This window comes from Panthera leo, chromosome C2 (assembly GCF_018350215.1).
Source record: "Panthera leo isolate Ple1 chromosome C2, P.leo_Ple1_pat1.1, whole genome shotgun sequence".
Taxonomy (NCBI): domain Eukaryota; kingdom Metazoa; phylum Chordata; class Mammalia; order Carnivora; family Felidae; genus Panthera; species Panthera leo.
The window spans coordinates 157,266,812-157,290,223 of record NC_056687.1 but is presented as its reverse complement, the minus strand read 5'-3'; the positions used below and the strand labels follow the sequence as shown (position 1 = coordinate 157,290,223).

General features: G+C 43.8%; 1 protein-coding gene across 1 annotated transcript in view; it reads right to left on the bottom strand.

The window, feature by feature from the left end:
* The window catches only part of ABHD5 (abhydrolase domain containing 5, lysophosphatidic acid acyltransferase), a 31,021-nt gene that overhangs the window by 7,179 nt on the left and 430 nt on the right, over positions 1-23,412 (bottom strand). The window contains exons 2-4 of the mRNA XM_042903445.1: positions 11,108-11,193; positions 8,375-8,747; positions 81-235 (exon numbers count right to left, since the gene is read on the bottom strand). Of these exons, the coding sequence (XP_042759379.1) occupies positions 81-235; positions 8,375-8,747; positions 11,108-11,193 (614 nt within the window). The remainder of the gene's footprint in view (positions 1-80; positions 236-8,374; positions 8,748-11,107; positions 11,194-23,412) is intronic.

Below are 23,412 nucleotides of genomic sequence, written 5' to 3'. Positions count from 1 at the left end.
ACAGTGGCGATCAGTAAATACTCCTCTACTACCAATGTATAAACACATAGCTTTCCTAAGATACGGATGTAAGCACTCACCAAAGGGGCCTGCAATCCTGAGGCCAGCCAAAGGGTTAAAGGGAGTCAGTGCTGCTCCCAAGGCTCTGATCCACACTGGGATTGGCCTGTCTTGATCGGCAAGGTCCGGCCGCTCAGGAAAACCCCAAGGCTCCACTAAAATGAGATGATTAACCCTGTAGGGAGGAAGAACAGAAACAATTTCATTTGGCAATCTCACCCCAGGACTCTAAAGAATTAACATGGTTTATAAAGCAAAGGTAGAATCAACCACCTCAAAAACTTTCATACTAAAGACAAGACTAATGGCTGACCAGTCACATCATGATCTTATTGCGTGTAAACTTTCAGATGTGATAGGAGCTGAGAGGTTTACGGGAGGAAGAGGGCTTCCTTTTTCCTGGAGGTAAACGTGGATAATAAAGGCTACAACAAGAGTAGCGTCACAACAGTGGCTGACACTGTGGAAATGACTGAAGATCAATATTACCCTCGTCAAATAGCTTCAGATACCAACAACAGCGATCTCCTGTGAAGCAGTCATTCTAAAAATTTAAGAGGCATTAATTAGCACTTAAGGTGGGTTCAAAAGGACTTTTAAATAAACTTTCCATAAACACAGACAATGGGCTGAAATTTCCCCTAGTCTGGTAAGCATGAGCACATCTGCCCTACCCATGAGATCACAATACACTGAGAACAGATTCTGTTCCTAACCCTTTCCTAATTTTCTTCTTTAATGACCAAAGACATAGAAAATTCTCAGCCCAATCTCACATAAAATCCTTTCCTATCACTAACAGCTCTAATTGTTCCATCTTATGAAACCTCCTCCTGACGAGGGAGGACCAGAATTACCAGCAGTACTCCCACGTGCCCGCATCCGGTGTCATAGGCCATAAAGATCCTGAACAGGGCACAAAGGTCCTCATGACTCACGTGATATTCAGCGATAACCAAAACAGCCAACAAATGCCAGCAAAAACATCCCAAGGACAAATGGACAATGATTCCTACGTCCCTTCCCTAAGTCATGACTGAAACAGAAAGGTAAAGAAGCCAGAACATGGGCACAGATGGCTACTATTCCCAATGTAAAATGTTTTATCGTTTTTGCCACCACAGAGAAAGATGAGTTGATAAGGAGTCCTTTGCTTTGACTGCATTTTCTCAAATACAAAGCTTTAGAGGACGGACCCAGAGCACAGAGCTCCAAGGGCCCTTGAGAACACGCGGCCCAATGTTTCATCTCACAGATGAGAAGGAAACTGAGGCGCACTGTGTGACCTGCGCCAGGACATACGGCTACTTAATGCGGAAGCAGGGATAAACCCCCATTTCCCGACTGCAGTAAACTAAACCGTGCCAACAGGCCAGAGAGCAGAAGGTTCTCTCTCTCCCCCAAGAACAGGCCAAGCAACATAAGATGACATATAGGTAAAGGTAAAGCTTAACTTGTATCAACTCTAGGCCAGTCCTAACCCTGAAATCCCAGATTTCGAGCACTGAAAAGATTTGTAGAGTGTAGCTACCAATCTTGTGTGGAGATGTGTAATACGTGAGATTTCCATATACTTCATGAGACTATTTTCTACTGGTGTATGGGAAGGGGATGAAAAGGAGTTTGTTTGCTTTTTTTTTTAACGGCAGAGGCTAACTGATAATGGACTTCCTCCTAAATTCCTTATTACAGCCCACAGTGAGACCTGAGGGGCGGGGAGAGGCAGGCATGCCAGAGGTTTCAGTGGAATTAATGACACAGTCACCCAGTCGAAAGCAGCAGAGATTCCCATTAGGAAACAGCTCGTAGTACTCACTATGACTCGGCTCCTGAAGAGAAAAATGAACTCTTTGTTAACACATATTTTACCTTAAAAACTTTAAGGTAAATTAAACTTTGTTATGAATTTCTTTGGGGGTCCTGCCCCGTCTATTCTAGGCTCGTACTGACCTGCTGAGCCAAGAAGGGGGAGGACAAAGGAAACTGTGAGGGAGGTCAGGTCCGGTCTATCTCTAGCTAAGTGACTGCCTTGTTTCTGCCTTAGTTTTGGCTTGCCTGGTTTCATACAGATCTTCAAAACAGCATCCGTAGATAAAAATGCCAGTTTAACAAATTATGCAAAGTACACACACTAGAGAAGGCTAACTTTCTTTTTTTTTTGAAGGGAGTGAATTGACCCAACAATTGTTCAGTCTTGTGTCTTCAGCCTAGCATGGTGCTTAGCACACAGCAGACGCTCAGTAAACATCTGGAATATTAGGTTGTTCCATGTTTCCACTCAGAAAGGAAAGCATGTAAGTATATAGAAATTTTACTAACTATACCCATAAAGTAAGCACAGCACTTAGTGCAAGTCTGGATTGTTTTGGTCACTATTATTTCTTATATTAGCCTTGCAGGCCACTACCCATTAGTGGGAGTCAGCCAGCTGGTCTTTTTAATTGCACGGTTTGGAACAGCAAAATATTTAACAAGTGTGAGTACCATTCCATGGAACTTTTATCTCAGACACACATACGATTCTTAGTGAGAGAGTATTGTCAAAAAAGCTTGAAAACAACTTTTTAAAAGCACTGCCAAAACGTCTAACCTGGAGTTATAGATCATCTGCCTCCACTCGATGTAAAATGCCTCAGAAAAGAACTTGCTTATTTCTGGTTAGAAGACTTCTAAATGAGACAGACCACCAGAGCACTTAGGTTGTGGCTGTTAATAAATGTCCAGGAAAGTTATCCAGTTATAGCAGCAAAACTGGGAAGGCTAGTAGAGAAGACTTTTTGTAGGGGGCGTGAGAAGACGGTGGCCAGAACCACGTGCGCAGTGAGGCACTGAACTTTGAGTCTTCAAGAAAGCCTGACCACAGGTTACTATAACCTCGCACCAGTCCGAGTTCCGAGGCTACCTTCTCACCAGCTCTGCTGGTGACAAGATTACCTCCTTGCCTGACAGAAGTTACTTGGTTTAAATGTGTCTCTAAACTTACAGTAATGTCGACCCAACCCTCTGATAGTCCACAGAGGACAGCCTGACGGGATTGCTGGTTCACATCCAGGATTAAGGAATGAGTCTGGCAAGATGGCATACGTGAGTCACGCTATCAGACTCCTTCGCCAAGAAAGAGAGACTGATTCAAACGACAGGAAAAGAACTGGCAGAGCAGGAAGGAGAGAAGAGCCTATCCGTGTCGAAACGCTTGAAGAGGCATTCTTCAAATCGGCCACCGGAGTAGGTCTCGAATTTGAAGATGGTGAGCACATTACAGCCCAAGGGCAGAGCAGGGGATGACCTCTGCTCCGACAGGCGGGGAGGAGGGAGTCTGAATGCCAACAAGGGTATTTTATATAAACCTGACTCTCATGGGCTTTAAGGTCAGCCACCAGCCAGAAATGATACAAGAAGACAATCAGGCCTAGAACCAAAGAGCACAAGGGAACCAAAGGACCTACTTACAGAAGAAGGAAAGGAGCAGGGAAAGCCAGAGGAAGAACCCTCGGCCCCAAGGCTGGCCCCAAGGCACTTCCCGCCGGCTCCCGCCTCTGAGGGACAAGGCAGCAGCTCCGAGAACAAGGCACGAAAGACCCCCGACTTCAGGCCAAGTAGAGGAGCCTCTCTTCTCAAGTGGGGCTGGCAGGAAAATGCTCAGCCCGTCTCTGTACCGTCAGGAGACAAAGCCAGGCAAGGCTGCAGGTCAGAAGACCTGAAGGTCATTCCGTGCAGAAGAAAGGACCCGTCGTAACCTGTTCTACTGTATCTATTCTCTTGGCCAAACACTTCCCAAATCAGTAAGTTTCCACACGGGCCTTTTCCGTAGTTTATGACAAGGTGTTTATGGCGTAGTGCGCTTGGCTCACTCAACACTCTCCCACGCCCACCTTACGGGGGATCACACAGCCTGAAGAGGAAGGTAGTGGGATGGCAGCCCGTGACGCCTCACACCGCGAGTGGCCCTACTGTTTGCGACACAGCACATCAACCTACAAATGGAACGACGATGGCATCTCTCATACACATCGTGGTAAGTGAACCGAGATGAACGAAGCTCATTTGGGGGATGGGACATAGTGATTGTGGCCCCATTTAAAGAAACCTACACACCAGTTTGTAACCCCGCTGCTCACCAGCCACGTGGCCTTTCCAGAAGGGCCCAAGCTGTCCACCTAGCAATTTCTTTCCCCACTGCCTACAATGCTCTCCCCTTGAGACTCAACCTCAGCTTACACTGCACTTCTTCAGGTGTCATACTGGGCCAGGTTCTCCTCGAGAGCTCCCACGGACCTGCCCACCCCCTTCACACCCCTCAGCAGGTTAAGTTGTATCTCTTCTCCAGCACATCTTAAGCCTTCTAAAAACATACAGTCTCTCAACATTCGTTAGGGGCGCCTGGGTGGCTCAGTCGGCTAAGCATCCGACTTCAGCTCAGGTCGTGATCTCACGGTATTTGAGTTCAAGCCCCGCGTCGGGCTCTGTGCTGACGGCTCAGAGCCTGGAGCCTGCTTTAGTCTCCCTCTCTCTCTGCCCCTCGCCAGCTCATGCTCTGTCTCTCTCTTTCAAAAATAAACATAAAAAAACTTATATAAGAAACATTCTTTAAACACAACCAACCTGCTGGAATGTAATGTTAAAGTATTTCATTCATTACCAGTATTTCAATGGAGGAATCATCCAGGTGCTTTTCTACATAAAGCATCACAACCGCTGAACGCTCAGTTTTCAACCATTTTATTAAGAATTGGGAAAATACGTGACTGCCGCCACAAGTTAGGCCACAAAACAACTTTTATGGACAGAGACACTCTGCTGCTCATCGACATGAAGCATCTTATGTTGACTGAATGAAGCAAAAATTAGGGAAAAAAATGGATCGGGTTTTATCTGTTCTCTAGCAAAAGAACGCTTCCTAAACAAGTACATTAAACTAGTAAACTATGCACTTTCATTCTGTACCTCAAACTGCCCTATAAAAATAAAAAAGGAAGAATGGGGCTACCCATAAAAGATGAGAACAGAAATAGGTATGGACTGTTGTCTTTGGGTTTGTTCCTGCACGTGTAGAAAAAAATTGTTTTACTTCAGAAAGAAAAAGAAAGATTGTATTTGTTATACTGGAGGAAACAAAGAAAAAGGTAACTCAGAGTCCATTAGGAGAAAAAACAGAGACACAAGAAAAGATGCACAGTGAGTGAAGGAAATTATGTGCATCTCATCTGATCTCAACTAGATCATTTTTTCCTTCTTCTCAACCCCCTCCCTGCAAAATCTTCCTGAAAAGCAAAGATTTATATATTTTAATGTTTATTCATTTTTGAGAGACAGCGAGCGAAGAGAGAGAGAGAACATGAGAACACGGGGGAGGGGCCGAGAGAGAGGGGGACAGAATAGCCAGACCGGGCTGTGCGGGGACGGTAGTGAGCCAATATGGGGCTCAAATCATTGGCTCACATCGTAAGATCATGACTTGAGCCAAAGTTGGATGCTCAACCGACTGAGGCACCAGGGTGGCCCTCAAAGATTTAATTTCATGACAGCACAATAAAAAATGGTACCTGTGGGAAGGGCTATGTGTAGTGTAGAGGCAGGAATTATACAGGAAATGTCTGTACCTCCCTCTCAATGTGGTGGTAAACCTAAAACTGCTCTAAAAAAAAATGAAAATCTTTTCAAAGAGCTGGATCAAGTGAAAGCTGGGTAAGAGACATTGAGAGTAGGTAGTCCCATACTCAGTTAATACTGTTAAAAGATAAAGCAGGCATATTGAAAACGTCCAGAGTTTATTTGAGCAAAAATGTGAATGTGGCAGTGAGTGGTTAGATGCGCTCCAGCAAAAGGAGCGGGGCAAAGACTTATGTAGAGAATGCGTGGAAGCTAAGAAATTATCTGACTGGCTGTAGGTTAAAACCAAGTTGGCTATTTGTGATTGGTTGTTTTTAGGTTTCAATTTCATAACCTTGAGGCAATTACAGGCTTGGACTGTAATCTGCTTACGTAGGCCACGAGAGCATCACAGCCACCTCAGTCTGACGGCCTCCTTGTTTCATGAACGTAACACTGGGCACCACCATGTGCCCAACCACAGTGGTCCGACTGAATGTCATGCATGATTTGGGATATCTGAAAATCCAGAGGACCTCACTATTTCGAAATTAACTTCTGTTTAATAATGTAAGTAATACAGGTAAGAATATAGGCTTGAATAGCCAACATGGTCTATAGACTTCTTCTCAAATACTGGGTAGCAATCTCTCGATTTAAACATGCTAATTATTTCAAGCATTCTCTTGGTGGTTCTCGGTCCCGACACTTTTCTTTAGTTTTCTTTCTAGCATTAGGCACAAGCATTCAAAACGCATTTTCTAAACTGCGGCCCACTGCAGGAACCACTGGCTTGCTTTCAGAGGCTTGTGCTGCCCACCATGCCATTCAAAGTATGTTGCTGTTCTTTCTCTTTCATAGAAAGTTTGAAGGTGCTCATTCTTCACTGGGTGTTGCATGTAAGTGAAGAATCACTGAAGTCTATCCCTGAAACCAGTATTTCACTGTATGTTAACTAATTAAAATTTAAATAAATAAATAAACAAATAAAAACAAAGTGCTCATTCTCTTTTGAATCACTGATTTCTTCGGAGTACTTCGTAACTGCAAATGAAACTCTCACCAACTGACCTAAATGGTAAATAGCCATGAAGGGCCAGGATTCACGGCCAGGGTCTAGCCCACATAGTCCTGTATCACGGCGCCAAAGAATAAATACCACAAGAGAAACATAATAAACCCCTGATGAGAAACAAAGGAAGCCCAGCCCCGCTGCAGAGAGTCCCCTGTTATCTTACGCCTGAAAAGTATCCACTTCCTTCTCTTACTTTCCACTACGAGTAGGACACAGGAGAAGATAGTAAATTCCAAAAGCCAACTAGAAACAGAAAATTTGCTGGCTTTTTTTGGAAGAAGGGGTCTGTCATCTGACAAGACTACAACCGGCCAGCACACCCAGGACTACAAACTCTCCAAAGGGCAGAAAGTGTTAAAGCTGAAGTTGAGACAAAGAACGTGTACAGAAAAAGCCACTGCCTGAGGGAAGAAAACCTCAGGGACGCAGGGCTGCTGCCCCACGCTTCCAAGTGTCGACGGCACACCTGAGGTCACGTGACGGGGCGGCCTCACAGGTGCGTGCATGCCATCTGAAAACAAACGACCATCATCCGAGGTTTCCTTCACAGACCTACTGTCAAAGTTGGCTGCAATTCTGGATTTAAAAATTAGTCCAATGAGAAAATGCACTGGCAACATAAGAATGTTGATTTTTTTTTGTCTCTTTCCGAATGATAAGGAAAAAAAAGCTTTTCTTCTATTTTCTCAGCACTCAAATGTGACCTTCACTCAGAGCTGAAACAAATAGGAAATAGCACAAGAAAATAAGGTAAACAAAGAAAGCAGAAGTACAAAGATTCTGAAGCAAAATTCAAGTCATTAATTCAAAATGACTCTGAAAAATGAATCTGTAACAATAAAGGTAGGGCACAGATAATAAAAACCCTGTCAGATACACTATGCAGATACATTTTCTGTAGTTTACAGGTGAGAAAACTGAAGCTTCCAGGCTGAAGGATTTGCTCTAAACCAAAAAATAACATTGGCCCCCAGGACTTCTAATTTCTCACCTTTGGGTTCCTGTTACACTTTATTATAACCTGAAAAAGGTTAGTAAAAGCCTGTTGGGCCCAGAGATCTAATGATAACAATAACAATAAACAATACCACTAAAAGAATTCTTTTTTTTTTTTTAATGTTTATTTATTTATTTTTGAGAGAGAGAGAGAGAGAGAGAGAGAGAGAGAGAGAGAGAGAGAGAGAGACACATCATGAGATCATGAGCAGGGGAGGGGCAGAGAGAGAGGGAAACAAAGAATCCCAAGCAGGCTCTGCACTACAGTGCACAGCCTGATGTGGGACTTTGAACTCACAAACCATGCAATCATGACCTGAGCCAAAATCAAGAGTTGGACACTTAACCAACTGAGCCACCCAGGCACCCCACCCCTGAAACAATTCTTACTTGTGGTTTAAATTGTAGACACTCTCAAGTTTGGCAAACAGAAAGTCCTTTCCTCAAGCCTTCTACCAATGTTTAGCAAGTGTAACAAGAAAACACTGACATCAATATTTCAGTCACTAAACTGGCCACTGGTTGTGCCTATTTGGTCTCAAGGATCCTGTAAGAGAATCTGTCTTGAAAGGCTCAAACACCAACAGCCACCAAAGACAGGCAGGCTAGCAGAGACCAGCAGCTGGCTGTCTCTCTTCTGTCACCATCACTTACCTTGAGGGGTACTTCAGAGAGTAAGCAGCAGCCAAGAACCCACCCAGGTTGTGTCCAAGCAAGATCATTTTGTCCAATCCCAGGGCACATCTCCACTCTTCAATGGATTCCACAAACTGATTCTCCACTTCTTCCGCATCACTGTCAAACCTGGGCCTGCTACTTCGTCCAAAGCCCAACAGGTCAAAGGCATAGATGGGTCTATCGTTGCAAAGATCTCCATAATTCAGTGCCCAGAGTCCAAGACCTCCTCCAAAACCATGGAGGAGGACAAGCGGAGTCTTGTTTGAAATATTGTGAGAGAACTTCAGCGTCCATATCTTATTCCCATTCGATATACAAACGGGTTCTTTCTTGTATGTGCAGGGGACACCTAATGAAAACATAAAAAAGAAATTCTGCTTAGTTTCCCTACTTCTCCTGAGAAGAGGAGTATTCTCAGGGCAATCAGAAATTAATAATCTTCTAGACTGGTATCAATTCATAGGATTTTAGCCTTTATTAGGTCATTCCAAAAAAAAAAAAAAAAAAGCACACATCTTCTTGAAGCAAGTAATTCTCATCTAAGTGGGAAGATCTATCCCAGGGAAGTCTCAAGTACCTGCCGCCGAGGTCTTTTGGCAAGTCGTGTTAGTTCTTTGGACTTCTTTTCACATCTACCAAATGAGGGTCTGAGGCTTCTAGAATTGAAGAGGAACTTAGTGCTCACGGACCCACTGTTTGGAGGCCTCTAACTGTGCAGACTATAGCAAAAGAATACCTTGAATTTGTCTAACACTGGAAGATTAATCACTGAAGATTGAAGTCAGACTCAAAAGGAACATTTTTCCCTAAAAAGTGACCAGGAATTTAGGGAAGGACTAACAGTATCTGTATTAAACACATAACTGGAATCTTAAGTCATTTCAAAGTTTAGTAGAAAAGAGGTGACAGGGTATGGCAGGAAGGCTTGGCACGAAGTTTTGGTTCAAGTCCAACAATAATGCAGAGAATCACAGTTTTGTAGATAAAAACTTTTACTTGCCTTCAGTGCTGTGGGACTCAACACTTTAAATCTCCCCCAAATTGACTAAAGACAAAACCAATTTGAAATTCCTTTATGTTAAATTATCACCTGAATCATTGACACTTTAGATATACCACTTACTTGCCCGTATTCACCCGTAGTGGACAAACACCAGAGAACTGGGAGTTTCTGCCCTTTAACCAAACAAATAATCTCAGGTTTTGTACCACACAGTAGCAGTAAAGAGGAAACTCAGCATTCATTCAGAATAGTAATGGAGCCCAGGCCTCCAAATGGGGGGAAATGCCGTCGGTTTAGAAAAGGACACGATCCAGCATCGGTACCAAAGCAAAGCCCGGCAGCATTTTGAACACAGATGTCTGCGTATTCCCGTCAACACCAGCTGTAACCTCTACCGGGCAGCTCACCCCACTTGTTTTCACATCTGACACTGAACCAGGGCCCGATTCTCATTCCTTTTTGCACCCCCAGACTCTCTCGGTAGGGAATCAGTAGGGAGCCAGTAAGCACCACTGCCAGGAAGTATATACCCAGAGACACCAGGACTGCCCTGCCCCAACAGTGCAGGTTTGGGCAAATTTCAGCACTCGTAAGAAATTTTAAAAACAGGTTTCCACACCACTGAAACGCAGAATTAAGGAATCCTACGAAACTAGCACCAGAAGGAACTCTAAGGATCATCCTGCCCCTTCATTTTACAGGTAGCAAATGGGAAACTGACGGTGGCTCATCCAAGGTCCTGACACCACCAGACTGCAGGTCTGGGCCTGGACCAGGTTACCTTGTTCCAGTCCAGTAAGTGCTTCACCACACAAGGCCATGTGTTCTGGAACACCTAGAGCATGTGATCAGGCACAGTCAGGATCTCTGGGGAGTCCCTGAGATCCTTCCAGGAGATCTAGGAGGTCAAAACTGTTTTCATGACAAAACTAATTTTTTACTCTCATTCTTTGATGGGTATGCAGTGGAGTTTCCAGCGATCACATGGATGTGATTACCAACAGTCTTAATGCAGAAGCAGATCCGACAATCCAGTTAACCTTATATTAAGCCAAACGTTAAAGAGATTTGCACACAATGCTACTTTTCTCGCTACATTTCTGCTTGGGAAGTAGTTATTTTTAGAAAACATGAATCTGTAATAGGTTTCTTACTATTACTTTAAAATGAATAAATTAACATATTTCAAATAATTCCATTTTAATTTCTAGTTGGTAAACATTGATAGCTATAACTGATAAACAAAGCTCCTTAAGGTCCTTACTAATTTAAGTCCTTTAATTAATTTAAGAGTATAGCAGGGGGGGCGCCTGGGTGACTCAGTTGGTTCAGCGTCCAACTTCGGTTCAGGTCATGATCTCACCATTCGTGGGTTCAAGCCCCACGTCGGGCTCTGTGCTGACAGCTCAGAGCCTGGAGCCTGCTTCGGATTCTGTGTCTCCCTCTCCCTCTGCCCCTCCCCTGCTTGCACGCTGTCTCTCTTAAAAATAAACATTAAAAAATTATTTTTTCTTAAAGAGTATAATAGGGACCCAAGACCAAAAAGTTTGAGAACCCCTGCTTCCCAGCGTTTCTGCACTTGTTAAGAACATGGTAAAGGGAAAAACAGACCACACACAGAACCTTATCTCCAGTTTCTGGGCAGTGTGACCTATGAGATCTAGTTCAGCAAATAGCTCAGTTAACTTACAGGAAGAAAACCTTACATTTTAAAATTTTCTCTTCAGCTTCTTTAAGGTGTGATGTAGATGTAGGGCACCAGGCGGGAAGCCAACCAGTTAGCCATCCTGACCTAGAGCATCAAAAACAAAATACAAAGAGAGATGTTAATGCCCTTCTCAACTCCCAGCTGTCACATCTAAAGAAAAGCAGAACAGGAAACTCATTGTCCATACGACGGTGAAGCTGTCTACCTGTGGCACAACCCGCCTAATACATACAAAGCATTGTGGTAAAGTACTGGGCGGCAGACATTCAACTTCAGCCTGTGAACCTACAGGTAGACATGGCTGGCCTAGAGTGACCTGGTTAACTGTCGATGAAAAAGCTTCAGGCTCCAATAAACAGCAGATGAAAAGAATGACCCAGGTATCTGGCAGGGGGGACAGAAGCAAGCCTGAGGCGACCAGTAAGGCAAGGTGTGGGGACGCGAGAAAAGACAGGCTTTGCTAGTAGCTAATGAAGGAGAGGACGAACCTTTAACTCCCGGCCTGGCAGCAGCAGACCAGAAGCTCATCCTAACAATCTGGGAAAGCACAAGGCGCCAGCAGTTCTGTGACAGTCAGTGAGAGCTAGCTCCTGACCAGGAATATCCAAAGTGAAGAGCTTCCCGATTAAAGAGAAAATGAGTCCGAGAAGGAAGAGAGACAAACCACTGCAGCTTCCAGATGAGAGGTATGGGCCTAAACCAAGGCTGTGGCACCAAGAAGATGAGGCCAAGGAATATTTAAAAATAAAACAGGCTGAAGGATACAAACTAGAAGATACAACTAGAAGAGGCCTAAGTTCCGGAGATCTAAAGCAGAGCGCACCGATATGGTCTGTAACATGCGCGCTTCAAAACTAAGAGACCAAATCCTAAGTGTCGCCACCTCAAAAGAAATGGCACTTACGTAATGTTGTAAGAGGTGTCAGCTAAAGTGTAACCAGACTGCAGTATATAATGGCATATAAATAGTGTCAAATCAACACAGTTGATTTGTTGATAAACTTATACAATGTTGTATCAAAGGGGGAGGGTGGAATCTAATGGAGGAAACAGGTGACCCGGCAACTATAATACATGACGGAATGAATTCATTCCACAAGTACTTACTGAGCACTTAACTATCTGTGAGGAACTATTTTAATCGCTTGGGACATACCAATTATCAAACAGAGGTAAGAGTGATTAGTTCTCCTTGAGGGCATCAGAGAGTTACTTTTGAGCTACATCTTCTAGGTAAACAGGATTTAGAGTGGTAATTTAGGCATCCCCCATGGAGGGCATGAGCACAAGCACAGAAGGAAGTGCATGATGTGTGTTCTCAAGTAACAAGGGCATTGTTTCCAACGGCTGCTATAACAAATTACAAACTTCATAGCCTAAAACAACAGAAATTTATTCAGGGCCACACTCCCAATAGAGGCTCTATCAGAAAATCCTTGCCTCTTCTGGGTTCTGGTGACTGCCGGTATTCTTTATCCTAAGGCAGGGTCACTCCAGTTGTCCCCATCCATTACCACACTGCCTTCTGTGTGACGTCCTTCTCCCCGTCTGTAATCAATCTCCCTCTGCCTTTCACTTATAGAATCACTAGTGATTGCATTCAGGGCCCACCCAGACATCCCAGGATCATCGCAGTGTTCAAAGTAATTGTAATTAGTTAAATTAAAAGTCTGCAGAATCTTTCCCATATAAAGTAACATTCACAGGTGCCAAGGATTAGAAAATGGACACGTCTTTTGAGACCATCACCTTTGGGGACCACGACCACAGATGTAAAGCATGGAGTATATTCCAAGATAAAATATTTATTTATTTATTTATTTATTTACTTACTTACTTATTTTATTTATTTATTTATTTTTTATTAAAAAAAATTTTTTTTAACGTTTATTTATTTTTGAGACAGAGAGAGACAAAGCATGAATGGGGGAGGGGCAGAGAGAGAGGGAGACACAGAATTCGAAGCAGGCTCCAGGCTCCGAGCCATCAGCCCAGAGCCCGACGCGGGGCTTGAACTCACAAACCGCGAGATCATGACCTGAGCCGAAGTCGGCCGCCCAACCGACTGAGCCACCCAGGCGCCCCATTACTTACTTATTTTTAATGTTTGTTTATTTTGAGAGAGAGAGAGAGAGACAACATGAGTGGGGGAGGGGCAGAGAGAGAGAGAGAGCGAGAGACACAGAATCGGAAGCAGGCTCCAGGCTCTAAGCTATTAGCACAGTCTGACACGGGGCCTGAACTCGCCAACTGCGAAATAATGACCTGAGTCAAAGTCGGACATTTAACCGACTGAGCCATCCAGGCGCCCCCAAGATAAAATACTGAAACATTCAATAAATGGTAGTTGACATTATACTGATGACAACAGAACAATTCACTAAAATCATGTGATGTTAATTAGTAATTCCTAAAGTGAGAATTTTAAATAAGGTTCAGAAGAACTTTGAAGATGGAAATTGACAAAGAACGGTCACATTGCATCACTCCTTACCTCCAAGGTAAGGCTACTTCTAGCTACCTACAAGGGGAAGCTCAGCCCTGCTCCAGCCTTTTACTTGACATTCTAGTGTCATTTTTGCCATTTCTTATTCTGTTTCTGGCCACACAATATCCCCTGTTCTCTTGCTTCCTGGGCCTGAATAGCCTTAGAACATGTATCTCCCCTTCTTGTCATGATCCATTATACCTCTCACCACCCTCTGATTCGATTTCATTTCCCCTTTGCCCACATACCCAAACAGGACTAGACCAAGATGGCAGGATTAACGCCCAATACACAAACTCTACTCTCTTCCTCCTCAAGTTGTGTTATAACGTTCATATTTACTCATCGATATACTCGCCCAGCTGTAAGATCCTTGAAGGCAAGGACTCTGTGTTCACCGATGTCCATTACCATACATTGCTGTCATAAATGAAGTTATCGCCTCCCCCGAAATGTATTAGCTACAGTGAACTGCAAGTGGATCACTTGAATACAAGAGAAGTTTCTGAGATGGCAGTGACATTCTCTAAACAGGAGGTTGAACTACACAGATGTAGGCACATGTCACAATCCAGCAAATAAACACTTAAGATGTAAGCATTTCATCGTAATAAAATTTTACACTGAGAAAAGGAAAACAGGCTGGATTTGATAACTGGTTGCATATAAAGAAGGTGTAATAATTTGACAGTAAATTTTATATATTAAAAAATAAAAAAAATAAAAAAATAAAAAAAAAAAAAAAAGAAGGTGTAACAGAGGATTTCTAGGTTTCTGACTCAGGTACCACTAATAACCACACAGAACGCACAACCAGGAATAGGTGTGAGTAGAGAAATCCAGCTTTTTCTAAGCTTTGTAGGTCCATCCTACATTTCCCTGTCCTATAGGATCTCTCTGGGCATTATGTATAATAGCCGCTCAATAAACGTCTGCATAATGATTAAGTCACTCAGAATCAGGGTATTTTCGGTCCAAGTTATCCCCATTTTGCAGATGTTCAAAGTAAGGTTCAGAAATGTTAAGCACGACATCCAAGGGTATTAAGGTAGTAAGGAAGTGACACAAGTAGAAATTTAAATTCAATTCTGTCTGGCTTCAAAAGCTCTTTTTTCTCAGGTGACTATCTTCCTTAAAATGCGTGAGGAATTGTCATGACCTACAGGATAAAGTCACAGGACAAAGGCACATTCCTTAGACCTGCAAGGCAAAGAAGACACACAGTAGCCTACGTTCTAACCAGGCTCCACTCCAAATGTTCTCTGTGCTAGTTTCAAACCTTCTACATTAACAGGGTAAGATGATATGACCCCTAGGCATCTCCCACAAATGGTACATAGAACTTATTAACAAGGTATAAACATAATAGAAAACATCATTATTAGTCTATAAATATATAAGGCTATGTACAAATTATCCAGGAAAGACAATTCAAAGTTTTAGCAATGAGTTTTTCAATCATTCAACAATTTGTCAACTGTTGGCAAAAAAAGCAGTTAACGGGCAATTAAAAGAATCTCCTGATATTTAGAGCTTAAAATTTAAAAAGTAAACCATTATTAAGCTGAAGCTCTTTTGTCCTTGACCAGGAATGGTCATCAAAGTCTGTTAGGCCGCAAAAATATGACCTAGTACCAAAAGGAAGCCACTTATAACTCAATCTCATCATTGTTCTTATATATCCCTCAAACTATAGCACGGTTCTTTGCCAGAATCAGAGGTTGGTACTAAACAAACAAACAAACAAATAAAGTGAAATGAACTATAATCTACTAGTGCTCCAAAAGACATCACAGACACGTTGGGGCAAAGAAAACACAAATTCAGTCTTTGTTTCTGTCTTTTTTTTTTGGTAAGTTTATTTATTTTGAGAGAGAGAGAGAGAGCGCACAGACGTGCACGCAGGAGTGGGGGGAAGGGCAGAGAGGAAGACAGAGAATGCCAAGCAGGCTCCACCCCCAGCACAGACCCTGACGCAGGGCTTGATCCCATGAACCGAGCTGAAATCAAGAGTTGGATGTTCAACCTACTGCGCTACCCAGGTGCCCCATGTTACAGTCTTTTTGAAAAATTTACATTCTCTGAATACCTGCTACGTACAGGTCCTCGAGTTTAAAATGTTATACAGCAGGGGCGCCTGGGTAGCTCAGTCGGTTAAGCGTCCGACTTCGGCTCAGGTCACGATCTCGCGGTCCGTGAGTTCGAGCCCCACGTCAGGCTCTGTGCTGACTGCTCAGAGCCTGGAGCCTGTTTCAGATTCTGTGTCTCCCTCTCTCTCTGACCCTCCCCCGCTCATGCTCTGTCTCTCTCTGTCTCAAAATAAATAAATGTTAAAAAAAATAATAATAATAAAATGTTATACAGCAGCCTGCAATATAGGAATTATGCCTACACCAGCTTTCAAAGGACAGATCCGGTCCACTCATCTTTGCCTCCTGACGATGGGCTTAACTCAGAGAAAAGGCAAAACAGCATTTTTATGTTTGCAAGCCTAGTGCATCACACTAAAACTCAGGGCTTTTCAACCACAGGAGCCACCAATCCTCTTCAGGCTTTCAAGGCAACCTTTTCATCAAAGCAGCTAATTGTTTTTAAGTGAATTTTTCTGAAGTACATTTAAACTGAAAAATCTATATTTAACAAAGCATAGTAAAATATTTTATTTTTACTCGTTGGAACTGTAAAGATACCTCTCCTCTCCTAAGCCTTGATAGTATTTCTGTCCAATCAGTTTTCCCTAACCAGATGATAATATGTTTTATAGAAACTGTCTTCTTTCTTAGAGATACTCCACATGACTGACTCCAAGCCACATAATAGGCTCAAAGGAACGTTTCTAAAGAGTGCAAAGCTGGGGCCTTCTTTTCCGTCCTTTTCTTGATCGCTGCTCATTCCCAGTTCCCCGTCTGGAGCTGGCCGCCTCTATTGCTTCAGCCCTCCAAGACGCTCATCCGGCTTCGCCTCCTGCCTTCCGGGTATAAACCTCATCTTCCAAGAGACCCTCTGCCCCTTCCACAAGATCTCCTGTGTCCTCCAGCGTTGTTCTGCATCCTGGGCTTGGTGCGCGAAACTGGCACTAAGGACACAAGGCCGGAGCCTGTCAGATCCCCAGCAATTCTTCTGAGGTCACAAAATCCAAAGTAAATATGAAACTCACGTGGCCCAGATATAAACCGTAAACAAGAAAACAAACAAAAAGGTAACCAAGATACAGGCTGCCTTCTCATAGCTTCAGAAAACAAACAGAAAAGCAAAACTTCCCTGTTTTATTTAAGCAGACCATTGATAAACACCATTCATCCACTGGCTGAGGCCCTAACTTCAGAAGCAACCCAAAGGTCAGTCACGATACAAAGAAACAGTCATTCACGATGGGGACTAACACCTATCTAGCACAACAGAAGACTTACCAATGTGCACCAAAACATTTTCTACACGCCTATTAGCAAGACTGGAGATCCCAGCCCTAAACATCAAATCAAAAGCCAAATAAAACAAATCTTGCTTTATAATCTCTGTAATAAACACAGAGAATCTTTTTAATGAGCAGACTTCGGAGTTAAAAAAGGAAGGAAGGAAGGAAGGAAGGAAGGAAGGAAGGAAGGAAGGAAGGAAAAGTAAAAAAGAATTTGAAAGACTGCAGGAGAGGTGGCAACTCTAAGACAAAGATATACTTAACATATCAATAGAGTTCTTAAGTTAATAAACTTAAGAATCTGATTTTAAGTATCCTGAGTTTGAGAGATAAAACACTACATTTTTTACCTTAACTTTCTACCTAATTTTTCAAATATCTTTAACAAAGTATTTATACCCTATTGCCATCAACATTTAAGTTTCCTGGTAATCCCTGTTTTGTTCTCTAAAACATCTATCTATAGTATTACCAAACCTGAATTGCACAATCTATAAATATTGTGAAACAGGTTTCAACGCTTTCTGAAGAAAACATACAGAAGGCTGGCCAATTTCCACACACTGTTGGCCACTTAAATAACAGTTCTAATTAGGTTATAAGTAAAGAGGATTTCATTATATTACGATTTTGGTTAATATGACTTTCCATCTCTATACTGGTGCTGTCCAGAGAGAAAAGCTGTTTATTACCGCTCTCTATCCTACTCTAAAGCACAGTGTTCTACCTCATTTAGAAACTATGAGGTTTTGCTTCTTTTGCAAATATCCAAATTTGAGGTGTGAATATATATATTCCTCTAAAATAATTCCTCACCCAGTGAATGATTAAAAACTTTCAAGTTGGACATTACGACCCTTCTGTAAATAAAGGCCTTCTTTCCTGGGTAATGGTTTCCTAAATCCTATTCTTGGAAAAGAGGAAACAAAAAGAATTATGTCTCATATAACCGTAACTTAGGCAACTAACACGCCCTTTCATTTTAAATAAATAATACTTACATAATTCAAATTATCACTAACCATTAGATCAATGACCATCCAAGCCCCTCTGACATATTTTAACATATTAATTCACATTCTTTAACTTTTTACCCCCTATATTTTTAACATCTAACTTTTAAAGACCGACCTAGAGCTGGACAATCAGTATTTTAGACAGAGTCATGTGCTGGTGATACTTTCCCCCAATTGTTTCCTACCTTTTTTCACACAGTAAACACCATTCTGGAGTCAGACACAGCACCAAACATACTTAAATAGAACTACAGGTGTACTTTTAGATTTATGCTGCTTAACAAATCTAAGGGACATTTCATGTTAGTTCTAAAATAAGTTTATCTAGGGGCACCTGGGTGGCTCAGTTGGCTGAGTGACTGACTTCAGCTCAAGTCTTGATCTTGGAGTTCACAAACTGGAGCCCCGCGCTGGGCTCTGGGCTGAGGGCTCAGGGCCTGGAGCCTGCTTCAGAGGCTACATCTCCCTCTCTCTGCCCCTCCCTCACTCATGTTCTGTCTGTCTGTCTCTCTCTCTCAAAAATAAATAAAAAACATTTAAAAGTTTTTTTAAAAAGCTTTAAAATAAGTTTATCTACTAGATAAATAAACTAAAAATCCTAGACCAAACTGAATAATAATTTAGACAATTTTTTTTAGTGTTTATTTATTTTTGAGAGATAGAGTGCCAGTGGGGGAAGGGCAGAGAGAGAGGGAGACACAGAATCTGAAGCAGGCTCCAGGCTCTGAGCTGTCAGCAAAGAGCCTGACTCAGGGCTTAAACTCGTGAACTGCAAGATCATGGCCTGAGCCCAAATCAGCTGCTCAGCCGACTGAGCCACCCAGGCGCCCCAATAATAACTTTAATAAAATCATCTTTCCACACAATTCTTTATGATTCACAATCAGGGGTGGGGAATTACAGGTGACTCCATTCAGAGTCATCTGTAATTCTCAAACGTACTATCCAGTGTTGTTTTTATTAAGTGGACCATCCTGGGACTTTACAATCTTTTGTTAAATTCTTTGTCCCAGCACTAAAATCTCCATTTGCTGGTCTGTGACTGGCATTTTGGAGAACAGGCAAAACAATGAAGTATGAGTTGGTTCATCCAAGGTCAAGAAATAGAACCATATTCCCAACCTCCTCAATGTAACTTAAGTTCAGGATCTTATTGTTATCCTAGTCAAATTCAAACTTTGAATTCTTATGAATGTATCTTTTGATGTTCTTTGAATATCTTAGGATGTAAAAACATCAAGTTACAAAGCTGCAAAATATAAAATCAATTACTAGGGTTTTTTTCTTAATGTTTGTGTCGGCATAAGTTCATAATATTGAAGTGTTTAATTCAATAAACATTAATTGAAGCTTACTATTTACAAAACCCCATCAGGCTCCACCAGACATCTGAGTGTGACAAAGGTTTGTCCTCAATGAGCTGACAAAACAAATATACAAATAACTATACTAGAAAACAGGGTAGAAGCACCATCAAGGAAAACACCACAGACCTTTAGGGAAGGGAGACTACAATCTGTTTTGGGTCACAGACAACAGTGTGAACCAAGCCAAGGGAGGAAAGAGAGGTAAGGAACACGTTTAGGAAACAACGAAAGACGAGAGCCCAGCGCAACAGGAGGAAATAAGACTCCAAAGACAGATAAGAAAGAGCCACACTGTGTGCAAAGGGCTTGAAGTCAGGCTGAGTAGTTACAATAAAGCCACTCTGTGTGGCTACACTGCAAACTAGACGGTGTCTGTTGGAGAGATAAAAGTAACTAATGAAATAAGCGATGTTGAAAGCACAGGAACAAAACGTGTCGCTAAAGCCTGCTATGATCCGGGAAAGGGAGTAAGAAGGGTTTGAGCCAGGTGGTTCCCCAGCGACACTGGAAACGGAAAGCGGATGTACCTGGGATCAGCTGGGCTTGGTAGACCTGGTATTCAGGGCAAAGAAGATGGACGGAAGGGGGCAAAGACCAGGCCACAGTTCTGAATCCGGATGACCAGGAGCACGGAAGTGCCCTAAGGAAAATGAGGAAGTCAAGGAGAAGAACCGGACTTTCGGTATTGTTTAGTTCGGGGGAAGAAAGGTGAAAATGAGATCCTAGTCTGGACACGTTACATCTAAGGAATGAGTTGCAAGCGTCTGGCACACAATTAGAAACATCAGTAGAACACGGAAGACGGCACCGGCATGAGGATGACATTTCGGTTCCCTCCACAAAAGAGACACTTCAAGGATGAGTGGAACTACAAGACAAAAGATGAAAGATGAAGAGACGGTCTTGGAGAAGTACGACATTGAAAGAACGGGAAAGGGGCGCCTGGCTGACTCAGTTCGCTGAGCATCCGACTTCGGCTCAGGTCACGATCTCGTGGTTTGTGAGTTCGAGCCCCACGTCGGGCTCTGTGCTGACAGCTCAGATTCCCTGTCTCCCTTTCTCTCCGCCCCTCCCCCGCTCATGCGCTGCCTCTGTGTCTCTCAAAAATAAATAAACAGTAAAAAAAAATTTTTTTTAAATAAAGAACGGGGAAAAGAAAAGAACCTAACAAAAGTGACCACTGGTCTGAGGTAAGGCACAAAGCAAAATGTCTTAAGAGCTACAAGGTCTGGTAAGAATTTCAAACACTGAAAACTCAAGACCCCAGAAAGATTAAGTACCCAGAAAAATAAAAACCCACTGGGATGTGTCATGCAGAAATGTTATGATTTTTAAGAAGCTGGGTGGCAAGGATGTGGGAAAGGGAGATGGCAACGGAGAGAAGTCACTGATCTTAGCAGCGTTTTAAAAGATAGAGAAATCCATATCCTATCTCACGGCAAAGAACTACAGTCAAATTCTAATGCAAATCCAACAGGAGGCTGGTAAACCCACTGGAGGAGAGAGGGAGAAACAACAATCCTGTATTTATAGCATGTGATGGTTTCCGTGGTGTGAATACTGCCACCGTGGCTGATTTCAAGCTGCCAAAAGCTGCCGGCACAGGGCAGCTCCAACACACCCCTGCAAACCACCTGTTCTGTGCACCCTGCAGCCGAGCCACTCCGGGGCGGTTTTCCCCTCAACTCCACTGACACGTAATCATTCTGTGCGAGACCCGTGCAGCAATTCGCAGAAGTCCACCCCGCTCCTCTTACGTTTAGCTTTCTCAACTACATTGCAAGGAAAGGGGCTAGATGTTGAAAGCCAAAGGGTGTCCAGGCATGGCTATCTATGTAAGTCACAGAAAAAAACCAAGAAGCGTAAGCACCAAGAAAGCCTTCCTAAACCATTTTATGATTGTTTCCTTTGTTACTGTCCATTCTCCATCTAAACCTGAAATGTCTTAGAAAACACGATCCAAGATTTGTGTTTTCCCGGCAACCAACACTGGCTCTTGGGACAGTTCTAGGCGTCGATGCAAGGAATAAACAACAAAGTGTCAGTAGAGTAAAAGAAACAAGAACCAAGCTCCTGCGTGAGTCCCAGTCCCACTGAGAGGCAGCAGAGACGTGGTTTAAACTAAGTCAAGACACCTGGGCTCCAACCCAGCTCTGCCGCTTGCTAATGGGGTGCCGGTCCCCCTCTCAGGTGCAGTTCCAAATGAAAAACGAACAGTAATACTGCGCACACAGGGTTGACCTTGGCTTGAACACGAGCACGTTCAGGCAACGCCTAGCAGGAGCGGGTGGTTGATCGCCTGCTTGGTAAAGTTCAGAAGGCCACACTAGTCTGGACACTGGACCCTGCTCAAGTACAGGGCCAGGAGTACCCAGGAGGCCCGCCTCTGTGTGGGACTGCGGCTGGTCAGCTCCCTACGATTCTTGAGAGTCTGTGCCCACTGATCTGCAGACATCGCCCCAGCCACCAATTCCTTTCACAGTCGTGTCCTAGAGTCTCAGGCCCCACCACAACACGGAGACCAGAAAGTCCACCTAAACACAGTTTCAGGAGGAGCAAGAAATGTTGCAACAAACTAGAGGGGATCAAGCTACCAATCAGGCTCCTACTCGTGTCCACCTGAGGGCATTCCGCATCTTACCTCACCAGGAAGTTCATCAACAAACCAAAACAATCGGCCCACTGATACTGTAAACAACCTTCGTGGGAAGGACCCAGTTTCTAATATTCAAAACTGCCTCCCACCCCGCATCTTTCCAAATACACCTGCCTTCACGGTACTCCACGTGATCTTCTTTTAGGTTACGTGTCGCATGCAACTTTGTGTAGACATCTGAAGCAGAACTGCTATCAAAATAGTAAATATATATACGGATGGGGCCCCGGGGGGCTCAGTTGGTTAAGCCTCGGACTCCTGGCTCAGGTCGGGATCTCAGGGTTCGTGGGCTCCAGCCCTGTGTCCAGCTCTGTGCTGACAGTCAGGGCCTGCCCGGGGTTCTCTCTCTCCACCCCCCGCCTTTGCCCCTCCCCCGCGCTCTCTCTCATTCTCCCCAAATAAGAAAACTTTAAAAAAAAAAAAATACATATATATATATATATATATATATATATGTATATATATATATAAAAGCAAAAACGTTTATTTTCCAAAAGAAAGTACTACCCTTGAAATAGACGGCAATAATATTCGTCATTTAATTTTTCCACGAATTAGTTGCCGTCAAGGGCATGAAGTTCGTTACAGGTGGAAAACTTAGTATGCTCATCGATCGGGTTTCACGCTGGACATCTGCCCTCCCTCCACTTCCACGAAGTTTTCTACAGACGCACGTCCTCTGACGCGCACACGCACGCCTCCGGCAACGCCACAACACTCAGAAGCAAAGACCCCTGCTGGAAAGGTTGTTAATTTTGGGGGCGCCCGGGTGGCTCGGTCGGTTGGGCGTCCGACTTCGGCTCAGGTCACGATCTTGTGGCTTTGCGAGTTCGAGCCCCGCGCCGGGCTCCGTGCTGACAGCTCGGAGCCTGGAGCCTGTTTCAGATTCTGTGTCTCCCTCTCTCTGCCCCTCCCCCGTTCATGCTCTGTCTCTCTCTGTCTCAAAAATAAATAAACTTAAAAAAAAAAAAAGAAAGGTTGTTAACTTTGACCTCGCTACCTGTTAACTTTCTCCTAAGGATCTACGAATTACACGCTTCCGGAAACCCAGCCACGTAGCCACGCCCCCGAGCCGCTCTCCCTCGCTGGGCTCCTCCCCTCGACCCCCCCCCGACCCCCGCAACCTCCCGCGGCTCCTCGGGAGACGGCCGCAGGGAAGCACCGCCCCTTCCTCCCGGCTCCCGGGGCTCAGTCCCGACCGCACCTCCAGGCGGAACGGCTTTCCCAAGCGAGCGGAGAGCCGCAGTCGTTTCCCGCGGCGCGAGGCAGGTGCGGGGACGGCCGGTCACCGCCCGCCGGCCGCCCTCGGGCAGGCGGGGTCAGAGGAGACACCCAGGCCGGCGGGCCCGGTTGTGTGGGTG